This window comes from Daucus carota, chromosome 6, assembly GCF_001625215.2.
Source record: "Daucus carota subsp. sativus chromosome 6, DH1 v3.0, whole genome shotgun sequence".
NCBI lineage: Eukaryota > Viridiplantae > Streptophyta > Magnoliopsida > Apiales > Apiaceae > Daucus > Daucus carota.
In genome coordinates this window covers 33,652,193-33,667,310 of record NC_030386.2, presented here as the reverse complement: position 1 = coordinate 33,667,310, position 15,118 = coordinate 33,652,193, and the positions used below count along the sequence as shown (strand labels likewise).

Below are 15,118 nucleotides of genomic sequence, written 5' to 3'. Positions count from 1 at the left end.
TATCAATATTTTGAAAATACTCGATTAGAACAAACCTCCGAATAATTATACAATCACGTAGAAAACCCAACTGAATATAAATATTTTTAAAATTAAAAATGAGAGGTTCGTTCACCCGTATATTTATAGAAATCTTTAAAGAGGAATGCAATTTACTAGACCTGCTGATTTAATATTAGTAAACTTAGTAGATGTGATACAGTATAACTTATCGTGTTATCGGGAAGCATCACTTTTCAGGAGCATATATGCACATGCACATGGGCGAACCAGCTTAGAAACAAAGCATGTAGAGCATTTTTTATAGCTGATATTATTCAGAATATTAAATTTATGATTATTCAAAATAAATTAGTTAGGTATGCAAAATATTTGGAAAGATGGGGAAAAGAAAACTCTGTACTTCTCTTGTAACAAATATACAAAATGTTCGTTTTCACATGTCTTTTCCCTTTTGAAAAAGATCAGAGAATGTTGAAAAAAATAAAAATAAAACCTTTGGTACTTTTATTTTTCTCAAAAAAGTGTTTTTCATTCTTTTAACTTTAAAACCTATTCACATGGGTTAGGTCTCGAGATGAATTCCCAGGGAAAAAAGAATATGATCAAGTAAACAGCAAACTTGAGTAATACATTATGAATGATTATATTCATAAGGGAAAAATATCACACAGAATAGATGTTAACTACCGGGTTAGGTGATAAATCCATGTGTTTGCCACATTGAAGGGTTGTTGCGCGTTTCATACACCGAAGACCCGGACTAGTGGATGCAAATTCCTGATTCTCTGTTTTGTTTTGATTCAGTAACCATGTTGCTGAATCTGATTCAAACTATGATTATTTTATTCAAATTATGATTATTTTAACAACTCATGGTACCCCAGGTCCATGGGAGGATTCATGGATTAATAATACGATAACAATATGTCTATATCTTAGAGTCATTACATCCAAAATCCATACATTCATGCCCTCATCATTGGTCTAAAGACGAACAACTTTTGAAGTCATATACTATAAACTTTTTAATAATTTTTAACACAAACATAGGAAAGAAAATAGTAGTAGAAAATGAAATATAGAATTATTTAAATAAAGGTAGAGATTTGAGATGACAGAGACAAAAAGAAAAATGTCAGACAGCATTGGTTCCATCTCCATGCACACAGGAAGCATATGCAAAAACTATCAACTATCAAGTGGAAGTTGGAGTATTCATCAAAGCATTGACATTCATTTTACATAAAAGCCATTTATTATATATATTGATATTGATTAGCATTCATACACAAACATTGATTATCATCCGTGCATTTATTTTGGATCCTCAAGCTCCCAACTGTCACGTAACGCTACGCTTCCACAAACTAGGGGAGAAAAAGAATTGTCAAGAAATTTTTATTGTAGTCATCGTTCCGAATTAAATTTAAAGCACATAAAAAACGTGAAAGAGAGTGAAGCTGCATAAAAAAAGCATATACGAAAGCTATGTATTTTCCTTTCCATTTTCGAAAGTGTCACCAGATTTTCGGTAAATGTTCTGATGTCCAATTTAATACATTCATGAGTCGGTCACTTTCATGGATGATAGGGACTCCTACTACTATGCCTCAAAATAAAAAAATAAATGCTACCAGCAGATTTCGTAAATGAAGTCGAGGCATTCGTTATCACTCATGGCTGCCTGTTCAATCAGGCCCTTGAATTTACATTCAAAAGGTGGGCCAGGTCAACCCGTACTACAAAGTCAGCCCAGGATCAGGAGGGTCCGAATAAGGGATTTTCTAAACATTTAATAATAAAATGACGCCCACCTAATTTATTTGGTACAGATCTCATCAGTCTTCATCGCCCAATTACAATTAAGAATTAAAATGCCACCAACTTAATAGGCTTTAAACGTCCTGTTGCATCTCGTACAAAAGTTCACTTAAAAAGCATTAAGTGACGGAAAAATGGAAAACACGAAAATGAAACATTACTTCGAATATCAGCGCTGGAAAGTCTAATTTTTTAGCAAATAAAAGCCAGAAATTATGAAATTATACTCATTAATAAAAAATCATATAAAAAAGTCACTCATAACAATCATATATATTTTGAAAAATACCGTAATACGTTACTCCTTCCGTCCTAAACATTTTTTTACATTTTCCTTTTCCAGATGTTCCATCTAATTATTTACATTTTAAAACTTACCAAATGTAAATGCTGTTTGTTTCTCAAAAACCGAAAGTGCTTCTGGGCTTCTGATTTTCTTGACCAGTTTGTGTAAATAAGTATAAACACTTTTAAGAAACTGAGAATGCTAGCTTCTCTCTTACGGTTTCTACTTTTTTTCCAAACACTTTATTAACTTATTTACTTATCACTTCTAATCTATTTCTTCACTTTTTTTAAACTCGCCCAAACGACCCCATAATAAAATTTTATAATATTAAATCAATTACCCAACCTAATTTTGTCCAATATACTTACTTTATATATTAAATATACATGAGTCCCGCTACTATTTTCACTTTTTTACTTTTAACTCTTACTTTAAATACCTTCTTAATCACCGTGTCCAACCCAAATATAAATATTTGAGGAAGACCGAAGAAATTATTCAAAATTGTTATAAATAATATATATATGTTCTTTAATACCGAAGAACAGAGATTCCAGGGGTGTGACAATTATAACAGACTAAATTGGCTATACTTTGGATGTCGATTGAATTGGCTATCAATCTATACTTTTAGAAGATGTCGGTTAATACAGAGAATACAGAACCTCTGCTAGTATCTATTGTTTATTCTTTTTTACTTTGAAACTCTTTGCCCAAATATCCATAATACTAATTTATGCAACTCGGCATTACAATAACACAGAACATAATCCAGATTTGTTGTTACTGATCTTTCACAAACGTTTGCTGTTTGCAAGTTGCAACAAACCTTTGCATACCCACACCATCTTATAGTACAAGACAACTAGCCTAATATATATTTTTTATAGGGCCGCAGGACTAAATTAACACAAGAGGATTCACAAACTTTCTACATCAGATCTTATTCATGTGCAGTTTGTATCGTAACTTGCAAGCCCCTGCAACTCTGGTCCTTCCAGTCGTGGATTATTCTCAAAGCTGCAAAATCCATTGACAGAGGTAATTAGTGATAGAGGTATCATACATCACGAGCAAGGGTGGGAGAGGTAAGGGGTAGACGTAATCACACGAGTTTTCTACATAATATATACAACTCGTAAAAATAATGCTCTCTAGACTATAGGGCATTCCTATTGCAATGCGAGTACGAGTTAGGGTCCAAAAACAGATAATTTGCAGGGGTGGTGTAGTATTTATTAAGATCCTTATGCAGGTTAGTAAGTAAAATCCTTATGTGGGTTAGTATGAAACCGAGATATAGGCAAATGACATAATTTTGTAAGTCTTACTTGCTCAATGGGATGTGCTCAAATGGACCCTTTGTAGGAATTGTTCCACACAAGTTATTGCTTGAGACATCACTGTAACACATGCAAATAACAATTATAACATACTGTAATTGTTTGTATTTTGAACGCCCAAGGACCAGTGACAACTTAAATAAATTTTGATCACTTACACGACTTTTAGGGTGGAAACATTAACAAGTTCCCTAGGGATTCTGCCAACCAGATGATTGTCATTAAGACGCCTGCCAGAAAGATTATAAATTACAATTAAAATTATGGTATGCATGTGTGACATAAACACATATAGACTAACAAACTTCAATGTATAGATTATCATTCTTCTTCTTGAATAATTACCAGATAACATATTCGCAAACATATAAATACAATGCACACACAAAGATAAGGCCAACTTACAAGAAAACAAGAGACTTCAACTTCCCCAGTGTAGGAGGAATGATCCCTGTGAGATTGTTGTTGTACAAGTCCAAGCTTATCAGACTTTTTAAGTTTCCAAGCTCATTGGGGATAGTTCCTTGAATGTTATTTTTGTAAAGTTCGCTGAATAAAAAAAATTGTTTAATAATTTAAGTTGGTTAAATAATATCTGTACATATAGGTCATAAAATAACTACTAATCCATATTTTAACAGGCATATATCACAATCACAGATACATCGATCCAAAGTACTCACAGATACTGCAGATGTTCAAGCTTTCCGAGCTCAGGTACCAAAAGACCAGACAAATTTGTGTTGCCAAGATCACTGCAGGAATAAATAAGATACAGTAAATGACAACTTGAACCATGACAAACAAGCGCACAACTGGACCTAAGTGGAAATAATTTTACTCAGAAAAATTTAAGACATAAATAGTATATTATCCTTCCTTTGTCAGACAAGTCAAATTTTTAGAAAACGTCACATTATGAGATGTCAATATCTAAGATCGTCTCTAAGTAGTGACGCCATGAGTGAAAATTAATTTCTTGGAAGCATATAGATTTTACTAAACATCACATAATAAATTCATATTTCTGAAATTAAAAGTATCAGCAAAACACTAAAACTTAACTAAAAGCAGGCAGTTTAGAAGTCCCTATCCATCTACGGACACGTATATCCTTCAAATTTTAATCTATGCCTACCATTGGTCCAAAATACATATCATATCTGCCAATGAACGGGGTTGAGGTTTAGTAACCAAATCTCCTATCAACATATGGATGACGCAGCACACAGCCACACAAAATGTAGTAACTAGTAATGTAAACATTCTCCTACCTGTATAAATAGGATACACTACTAAATGAATATATGACAAGAGAAAAGAATCCCCCTCCCCAGCTGTATAATTTCAACTTTCAAACATCCTTCTCTTTCAACTAATTTTTAAATTACTTTCCTCGTTACAAGTGTTAAAAGTTAAAACTAATGTCACCAAAATTGCTCAATTAGAAACACATAAAACGAACTTAATTACATTACACCATAGTACAACTATAATCTAATTGTCTAACCACTGCCAAGCCATTAATATATTCATATATATGGTCCGAACATTATAAATCAAAGTTCAAAACCCTCACAAAAACAAACCGAAAACCTCTAATCTCGACTTATAACATATAAACACCCAAATTAAACATACAAAACATCGCATATGCATAAACAAATGCTATAAACAGATGCATAAATGAAAAGAAGAGCGTGGGGGAGCAAGTGAATGTAAAACATACACGCGAGTGACATGATTGTCTTGGTTACAAGTGATATGAAACCAAGTACAAGGATTAACCAGAGTTGGATCCCAGCTATCCAGCACGTTGTCTGGATCAGTTAAGCTATGTCTGAACGCATACAGCGAATCCCCTTCTATGTTGCCGTTCACCACCGTTAAAAACACCGTTAGGACAACCACCAAAACGACACCGCTTCCACGCGAATTAAACACAACCATTTCTGCTGTTTTTTCAGGTTTGGAATTAAAACTAATTACTGGGAGATGTTGAGATGGATGGTAAGGACAGGATTCTAGGTGGATGAAGTGTGTTCAGTTGAGTAATAAAGTGGAGTTAGAAAGTGGGGGGTTTGATTGAGATTGGACTTGTGGTCTCTGGATTGTAATAAACACTTGAACAGCGTGGTGGTGTTTGTTTTGTACTTGTGGATTGTGGTGGGTAGGCAGGCTTGTGGGCCTTTTCTTTTGATTTATTGGGCTACTATTGTGGGCTCTTTTGGGTTTGTACTTTCATTGTGGACCCGGTAAATGTACTTTTCTCCCATTAAATTCTCTTTTCTTTAATTTTACTTTTTGGAAGTTTTCTTTTGCAGTTTTAAAATATGTTTTTTTTATAAAATATCATAACGTATATATATAAGAATTTTCAGATTGTTTTTGATGATTATAGATTTTTTGAAAAGATTGTATTTCACATATTAAAAATAGGAGTAAATTTTACTTAGACTGTTTTATAATAATTAAACCATTTCATACATTATTACGAGAAAAGTGCCCCCTGAATTCATGGATGTTGATGGACTTGTTCACAGGGCAAGCACGCACGGCTAACTTACAAAATAGTCCGCTATTTTTAAAACTTACTGTAATAATCAGGATTGATTTTTACATTACAAGTAACTCAAAAAAAAAAAAAATAACTCCATTTTTTTACGATTTATTTCTCTAACCCGGCCGTTTTGAAGAATCTTAGCGGGCTTTATATTGCATAAAATAATGAAACTTGGACGATCACCGCCTATGATTGGGCCTTTGGAATATGAATTCAAGCCAAAGCCCACTATTACATTTTAGCATTCGTCAAGAGAAAGTGTGAAACTAGCAAACACTCGCACACCCTTCGGTCTTTGCTTTAGAAGATTTGTTGAGACAAGTAAGATACTGTTCCTGCAATAATAATGAACATACATGCCGGTTGAATAACTTTCCCTGGTCCCTCCCCAAAGCTCATGCGATTACCGTGCTCTCGTCACTTTATTTACTGCAACCTCCCTTTCTATCTCCTCCTCTCTCTCTCTCTCTCCCCGTTCCGTTGATCCGTTTTTCTCTCCTTTAATTACATATCAGCCCTCTGTCTAGCTACTCTACCAGCCCCATCAAACATCCTCCTAATTCTCATTCAATTACACGCGTATATCTATCAACACACACACACATGATGTTGAAGAGACAAGACTCCGCACTCTCCTCCTCTCGCCGTGTAATGTCGTCTGTTCCGCAACCGCCCAACGACCACCACCACCATGCTAAATCCGTCGGTTGCATGTCCGGCATTTTCCATCTCCTCTCCAGACATCGTCATCGCCGCAAATTCCTCACCTCAGGTCTTTCTAACATATAGAATGTATTTAAAATGTTTTTGTAACACGGTTGGATATCTTAGTGGTTAAGAGTTCATCCTCTGTCGTACCAGTCCTGAGTTTGATTCTTGCTCATCCCGAGAATATCTTAGAACAGATACTCATTTGTAAGGTTATAAGCCATATTTGTAACATATATTTAGTACTAACTAATGTTTGTTTGTATTTTTTATTTCAGGTAAAAAGCAAGAAAAAGTTGCACAACATGATCATCGCAGCAGCAGCCACACTATACCTAAAGTGTCCTCCTCGCATGAAAGTCCAACAGGTCAAGCGGAAATAAAAAAATCGAGTGTTGATAATAATATAAATGCTATTAGCTGGGAGGAGAGGAGGAAGCTGAAGTTTGACTTGGAAAGATGCGACGAGGATTTGAAAGAGCTGAAGATGATTATCGAGTCCATCAGATATTCAGACTGTGAGCGCTCGCCTTTGCCCCCGACGACGTCTGTAGTGGTGACTAGAACGGTGGTGGATGAAAGATGTGGACGCACAAGAAGAGATGATGAAGATATTAAATACAGCATTGTGAATGAGCATACGAGTCCAGTGTCAGTACTGGATGAGTTGGCTCGTGCTCCTCTAATTAGCACCAACTGTTCCAGGGAAACGACTACTAAAAATGGTTAGTCACTTTTCTTATCCCTCATCTTATTTTTGGTTTACTTGCTCTATAATTCTTATACCAGCATGTGTGCGTGCTGTGTCGGCATTTTTATATAAGCAAAAATATGTTGATAATACTTGCTGGCATTATGCTCATACATACTGCTCTCCCTTACAAATCACACATCTTGTGGATATTGTAATATATTGTTAGTCAGTTACAGCATGCAGGTGCATCTATATCCTTATTTTCGCTCTTTTTGATTAGACTGTTATATGGATCAGACCTTGAATTCATATTAGTACTACTCAGACTAACATTCGATCCTTAGACTTTAAAGTTTTGTGTGACCGGAACAACATATAGTTAATCATCAGTCTAGCTCGGACTTTTAAGTTGTTATGTAGTCGAGACTCGAGAGTCGGACAATATATATATAATCACCAATCTAGATCGGACATGAACGTCTGAATTGTAAGTTCAAATGAAAGACAAAGTTTCCTGCTAATAAAGCCATAAAGGCAGAACACAAAGAGATTCTCTATAATATTTTTGTTAACTGCCCTCATCAGATTTAATATAATTATAATCCAAGTTTATCTTTACTCTAATATAATTCAAATTAGTCGCCTGCACTATATTATATACTCGTGATATATAGTGGTCCAGTGAAAACAATACACAAGATGACACATAGAACTCGAATCTCTCATCTTTCTGGACTCCGTGTACATATATTAAGTATAGAGTACGATGTCTTGAATTTCTGAGTTATTCTCACTTGTCACTCCATTAAATCTGATAATTAATAATGCAGAGCTTTAATGTCATTTTCAATACATGGTAGGTATATAAATTTAAAAACACATGGAACATATATGTGGGATATCCAAGTGATATGTAATTTTGAGCACGACAAGAAAACATCGGCCTTGTTTGACAGAGGAGTCTTATGACTGTTAACTGATTCTGAGCAACTCTAAGTTTATAGTTATTTTTGTCAAAAAAAGTAATTTGATTAGGAGTATTGTACAAGGGGACATACTAATTGAGGTTATAATTCAAGTTAATTTGATGTTTATGCTTGGAAGTTGGATCTAAAATGACAAATCAATCCTGAGTGAAGATAAAGCATGTAAATTGGCGTGGTCCAGGACTCCAGAGTACTGCTCTTCTTGTTCCTGGCATTTGCGTGTCATTATACATACCAACTGTTCTACGCAATATGTTGAATGATTCAGTCAAAAGATGCCTGGGTAAAGGACCAGAAAGAAAAGAAGAAGAATTAAGCAGCATAATTAACTAAATATTAAAAGAAAAGGTAGAAAAGTAATAAGTAGTAGTAGGAGCAGGAGCACACAGCATCATTACAGATTATAGTGGAATATATACAACAGAGCACTTTGTTCAATTTGGGGCCTTTTTGCATGTGGCTGGTGCATACAAGAGAGCAACCTCACCAACATGCGCGGGATGTTCATAATTCGGATAGATCATGTTTCAACCACTGATCAAGTACTTGGTCCTACACAACCTTAAATCTTCTTTTAATTATATTTATTACTACTATTATTATAGTTGTCGGGTGGTAGGAACGTCTCCATGGGTCTGGGGAGGGGGTAATGACTACTGACGGCATAAATCCCACCTTTTATCTTATATTCGGGTGGTATATACCGGGTATGTTTGGTTGATCATACTTCCGTAGTTGAATTATACCTAAATGTCAAGAAAAATGGAAGATGTCAGGCATTATGACAGTTTGCAGATGAATGTAACGGTTTAGTGCACTGAATTTTCAATATATGATGTGTTTAATTTTTTTTAAATTAAAAAGGAAACAACAACTGGCCAAATGCAGGTAGAATGTCAGTGCCACAACCACAGAAGGGTCTACCAAGGAAGAAGGACGAAGCTACCTACGAGTCATTGTTCGTGCAAAAGGTCATGATCGAATCAGTGAGGGCAAAGCGCGAGGCTGTCACTTCTCCTCTGCCACGGAGCAGCAAGGCGATGATTGAGAGTGTAGAAGAGGTGTGCAAGGACATTGCTTGGGGAGAAAAGAGGGATGTGGGAAGAATAGGATTGGTGATACAGGATTGTATTTGCAGAGACTTGATTGAAGAGTTTGTTAAGGACTTGGGACATTCTTATAAGCCGAGCAACTTATACTCACTGCCCTTTCAAGCATGCAAGAGAAAACTCTGTTTTTAGTTGTTGTATTCCTTAAATATATGCGTGTAAAACAAATTTCAGCTGCAAATCAAAGTATGCATGCATGATTTAATTTAATTTTTAAACGTAAATTAGTGTCTTTGCAGAGATTGGTATCGTCAAGCTCTTATTTTGAGGCCATGTATCATGTAAATATTACTATAAATTTTAGGAATTTCAGATTGTAAATATACCAATAAAGAAAATTACAAAAGTTTATTATTTTATATGCAAAATCTTATTATACCTATTTTCATATTTTATTGGTCAGAATTTTAAATTTAAAATAGATATTCATACATTATTCTTATATTCAGGAAAATGACTAAGGGTCACTTTCATGTTCTTTTTTCTTCAAAACAGTGATCTTTAGCCACTTTTTCAATAAATTAAAACAATACATGATCACCCTATTACAATATGAAACTCTGCAACAAAGATGAAAGAATGTATAAAATTCAGTCACAAATTTATATTTTATACAAGTATAAATTTAATACTAAAAAACATGAGTTAATAAAATATATATTAATATAAATTATTTTAAATTTTTAATAAAGATATATTAAAAATCTGTACAGAGGATGGACCTGGGAAAAGAATGAAAATGATGACATGTAGTTGATAATTAGTTCAGGGCCTGACATAGCGAGCTAAATAGAGGCCAGGGCCCAACAATTTTTTGGGCAAGAAATTTTTTTTCCGATCTTCATGTGCGGAAAGAAGGAAAAGAAAATAGGGGTTGATGTCCAAAAGAAATTGCATGACCATTTCCATGAACTCGCTACACAAAAGATCCGCCGGCATCTAATATTAAAATTCTTGTGATTTTCAAGGTGGGTCATGAGCCATATACTGCACCGCGTTGGCCGTCCGTGTGCATACCGCGTTGCCTTGTTGCTTGTATCGGTTGTTATTTAAAGTTTTAATATAAATAAACCGATTTTCTATTTGGCGAAAGATGCTAGAAAAGGTATAGAATTTTCGTTAAAATTGGCAATATGTCAATGTTAGAAATTGATGGTCAATTTTAAAGAATGAAATAATAATCCAAAAGAAATTTCCCGTTATATAGAATATCACACCTACAAATATATGAAAATTACTTTTCTCACATTTTTCTTATTCACAATGGTGCTCGTAACGTACAACATTTGCTCTGATAAAACTATATACAAAGAAATATGTTGTAGATAATTAAAAAAAAAACAAATTCTGAAAATAATTTTTTCTCTATTTACAAATTTTTTGCCAGAAAGTCAAATAATCTTATTACAGTCTTCAAATCATCTTGAGGATAGGTATCTCCCATTCCCCACCTACGATGAACTAGTGAACTTGAGTATCTCGCTAAATAGTGAACTATTATGTTCGCGAATCATCTTATAAATTTTAAAATCACATTACTAGAACTTAAATCTTCAAGTAAACTTCTGCATTCATCTATCATTCTCCCAAAATATTCTCTGACGTGCACCTGATAGCCTGAATTACACTTAGACAACCAGACTCAACTATAGCAGTCGGCTAGTCGTTCCTCTTGATCCAACTTAGAGCCTCTCGAATACTTATAGCTTCCACAACATCTAGATTAAAAATTCCTTACAACTCGACATAACCTTTACCATTTTGCTGTTGTGGTTATGAGTTGTCATTGCGAAACTAAAGAGTTTTGAATCCTCAAAATTAGCAACATCCATGTTGACCTTATCTCTCGTTGTGGCTTGTTCGAGCACATGTCACCTTCCGCTCGAATAATGAATATGAACCCAACCAAGTTATTGAAAGTTTTGTTCTGTGCATGTTCTCAATTGTTAATGATTTGCATGATTGATGTTACTATCTCTATATGATTTTGTCCCTTCTGATTTCACAGAATCTCGTTCTTATTGTTCCATATAGACCAAGCTATCATAAATATCTTGTTCATATATTTTTATTTGTAAGGTTATAAGTCATATTTGTCAAAAAAAAAAATTCCACCATCCAATCTTCTATAAACATTATTACCGGCATGTCTAAATATGCCCCGACTATTGACGACATAAAATTGTTGATGGACAAGTTACTAGTGAATGGAGTGACATTTCTTCGTTTAAGTTATAGATTGGGCATTTAATATCAACCTCAACCCTTCTACCACAGAGTCTGTCTTTGATATGTAAATATTCACGAACAGTTCGTCATTATAATGCCAGTCATTTTTCTGATACAGTGAAAATTGTAAGAAAAATCAACCAACAAATAGGATGTTAATAAGATTTTAAGACATAATTGTAAATAAAACAATTTAAGTGTGGCGTGAGGATGGATGTTCATTTAAATTTCAGTCATGTTTCGAGATGTTTTCATTATTTTTATTTTAATTTATTGAACATTATTTTGAATATGCTATATTTAAAATATTAAAGTCTGAAATCTGAATAAAATATTTTAATTTGATGTTTCACTATATATATTTGATAAGTTGGTTATTTAATTATGCCATTCTTATATGTATATCCTGTGAAAGAGACACTTATTTCTATTAATATACATATCCATGTTTCATCAAATCTATTCATATGATATAATATCTCATATACATTGCTAATATCTCTACTCCCTCCGTCCCCCTCAATTGTTTACATGGGAGGGGGACACGGAGACCAAGGCAATGTATGAAAAATGAGTAAAGTTAGGTGAAAAGTGGGTAAAGTGGTGGGACCTATCAATATTTAATAATAGATTTGAGATAGTGGAGGAAAGTAGTGGGTATAATAGTAGTTTTTATTGTTAAATATGAGATGGTAGAGGAAGATAGTGGGTGTAATGATGAGAAAAACTTACTATTTATAGTAACGTAAAGAAATGAGAGGGACATCCCAAAATAGTAACCGTAAAGAAATGAGAGGGACAGAGGAGTACATTATCAATCCATAATCCATATAATTCTACTTTCATGAACGACAGTTAATATCTTCTTTTGAAAACACTATTAAAGTTGTTCAAATAAATATGTATCCTATTTAAATTATTAAAAATAATGAAAAAGGGTAAAGAGAGGCAAAGCGGTAAAAGTGGAAAGAGAAGAACAAAAGAATGGAAATAAACCGAAGAAAAATCAGCAAGAGAGCGTGTCCGTACAAAATAAAGAGTAGGACCCTCCCTACTTTTACTATTCTCCCTTCCTCTCTTACTACCCCACATTTCGCTGATATATAACGCTACCTCTCCTCCTGTCCGTCTCAGCATATACATACATATACTCTGTACGTATATTCCATCTCCTTAATCAAACCCTCTCTTTTTCACTAAACCGAGTCAATGGCCGATCAACTCACCGACGATCAGATCTCCGAGTTCAAGGAAGCTTTCAGCCTGTTTGACAAGGACGGCGATGGTTAGCTTTTCTATCATTTCCCGCCTTTTCATTGCTCAGATCTGGTTTTTTCTTTGATTTCACTTGTTTTCTGTGATATTTTGTTCTCGATGTAGGCTTATATGTGATTTTTATATATGTTTATGTATGTATATGCCATTTTGTGGATTTCATATGATTTTTGTGGATTTTAGTAATAGATGTAGGCTTATATATGATGTATATATGTTTATTTGTGTATCTGTCAATTTTGTGGATTTTGTACGTTTTTTTGCTAATTTTTGTGCTGGATTTAGGCTTATTTTGATTCGTTTCGGTGTTTTTAGTTGGATAATTTTTTGATTTACGTGATTATGATTATTGTTTGCGAGCTTTAGTGATTTAGATCGTGTTTTAGAGCTACATCTTTTAGCTCGGGGTGTGTGGTTTGGCGGATAAGATTTGTTTTGTGATTTGTACACATAGAGATCTTATGTTATTAGGTTAATAATTTCTTTTGAATGTAATAGCATCCATTTTATATAGAGGTCTTATGTTTTTTTTGACAATGAGTTGTTTATATACAACTGCCTTTGTTGTTAAGTTGATCTGGACAAGCTGATTATCGTGATAATTTTGTGATGTCGCTTATTATATGCCACAAACCTTGCTCATCTGGTTTAAATAGACCTATATTGACATTTTTGGCGGGCCGTAGACGGTAGAACTCCTGTTCTCTGTGTATTGATTGTGCCTTTATTAGTTGAAACGATATAACTATTTCCTTCTGAAGATTATGGTGACATAAGAAAGTTCTGTTATACATAAGTGTATTAAATAAGAAAGTTCTCCAGTGTATTGATTGTGCCTTTATTAGTTGAAATGATAACTATTTCCTGCTGAAGATTATGGTGACGTAAGAAAGTTCTGTTATACATAAGTGTATTAAATAATTGAAACTTAGTTGTTTACTTTGCGTGTCAAAGTTCTTTTATGGGATAGGAATCTAGACTAACCTTGTCGTTATGCTATATGCGTGTATAGTTTATTAGTCAATTGGATGTTTGCGAATTAAGAAAGGCATTACTATCATTCTTTTAGGTTTGCTTGCGAGTTCATCTATTTTGCTTGACCTAGTTGTGTTTTACCTCCCTTGCTGTCCTCAAAAAATCCTAACATATCTTTTCAGTTCCTCATATATAGACTGAAACTTCATTTGAAAAATATGTAGGTTGCATCACTACCAAGGAGCTTGGGACTGTCATGAGGTCGCTTGGACAGAACCCTACTGAGGCTGAACTACAGGATATGATAAATGAAGTGGATGCTGATGGTAATGGAACTATTGACTTTCCCGAGTTCTTAAACCTTATGGCCAGAAAGATGAAGGACACTGATTCTGAGGAAGAACTCAAGGAGGCATTCCGAGTGTTTGACAAGGATCAAAATGGTTTCATTTCTGCTGCTGAGTTGCGCCATGTTATGACCAACCTTGGGGAGAAGCTGACTGACGAAGAAGTTGATGAGATGATTCGAGAAGCCGATGTTGATGGTGATGGGCAGATCAACTATGAAGAATTTGTCAAGGTGATGATGGCTAAGTGATAAGCCAACTCTACCAGATCCACAAAACATTTGCTTACAAAAAATATCTGGAAGAGCAAAGTTTTTTAACTAGTATAATGGATCCCTAGTATTTTGTAACCATTTTATTCAATGGTTTTAAAGGTCAAACTTGTAAGAGTTTTAGTAGTTGCTATTGTGGCTGTGGATATTCTGTTTCCTTTTTATGATGTGATTTGAGCTTAACATTAGCAGCTTTAAAATTATTTCTCTATTGTCAATTTGTTCTTCCATTATTTTTGGTTTTGTATAGCACTGTTTAGCATAATTATCAGTTAATTTGCCTGCTTAGAGAGGTTGTACAGCTCTACTGTGAGTACCGAGAATGTTGCAGGAAGGGAGTATTTCCAGTTTCTGGGCTCCGGTGGCAAATAGAACAGAACACTTATTTATTTCATCTATGTTTTGGGAGATACATTCTTCATAGTAGGGTTTTTTCCAGGCTCACATTGAGAGGTTGAGATGTAGTATGATCATGCCGAGCAAGTAGTTTTAAGTTTCTGTTTA

General features: G+C 34.3%; 3 protein-coding genes across 3 annotated transcripts; 2 read left to right on the top strand and 1 right to left on the bottom strand.

Moving 5' to 3' along the window:
• Window positions 1-2,833: 2,833 nt before the first annotated feature.
• LOC108224354 (leucine-rich repeat protein 1) lies at window positions 2,834-5,578 on the bottom strand. The gene is made up of 6 exons (XM_017398933.2): window positions 5,186-5,578; window positions 4,140-4,211; window positions 3,862-4,005; window positions 3,615-3,686; window positions 3,445-3,516; window positions 2,834-3,133 (listed from the first exon to the last, which is right to left on the bottom strand). The coding sequence occupies exons 1-6, from the start codon at window positions 5,404-5,406 to the stop codon at window positions 3,061-3,063; spliced, it is 654 nt and encodes a 217-aa protein (XP_017254422.1). The 5' UTR covers window positions 5,407-5,578; the 3' UTR covers window positions 2,834-3,060.
• An 895-nt stretch (window positions 5,579-6,473) lies between these two features.
• On the top strand, window positions 6,474-9,740 carry LOC108224353 (uncharacterized). The gene is made up of 3 exons (XM_017398931.2): window positions 6,474-6,791; window positions 7,006-7,452; window positions 9,296-9,740. The coding sequence occupies exons 1-3, from the start codon at window positions 6,623-6,625 to the stop codon at window positions 9,646-9,648; spliced, it is 969 nt and encodes a 322-aa protein (XP_017254420.1). The 5' UTR covers window positions 6,474-6,622; the 3' UTR covers window positions 9,649-9,740.
• Window positions 9,741-12,877: 3,137 nt separating this feature from the next.
• LOC130540432 (calmodulin) lies at window positions 12,878-14,776 on the top strand. Its single transcript, NM_001422360.1, has 2 exons — window positions 12,878-13,030; window positions 14,220-14,776. The coding sequence occupies exons 1-2, from the start codon at window positions 12,955-12,957 to the stop codon at window positions 14,591-14,593; spliced, it is 450 nt and encodes a 149-aa protein (NP_001409289.1). The 5' UTR covers window positions 12,878-12,954; the 3' UTR covers window positions 14,594-14,776.
• Window positions 14,777-15,118: the final 342 nt, after the last annotated feature.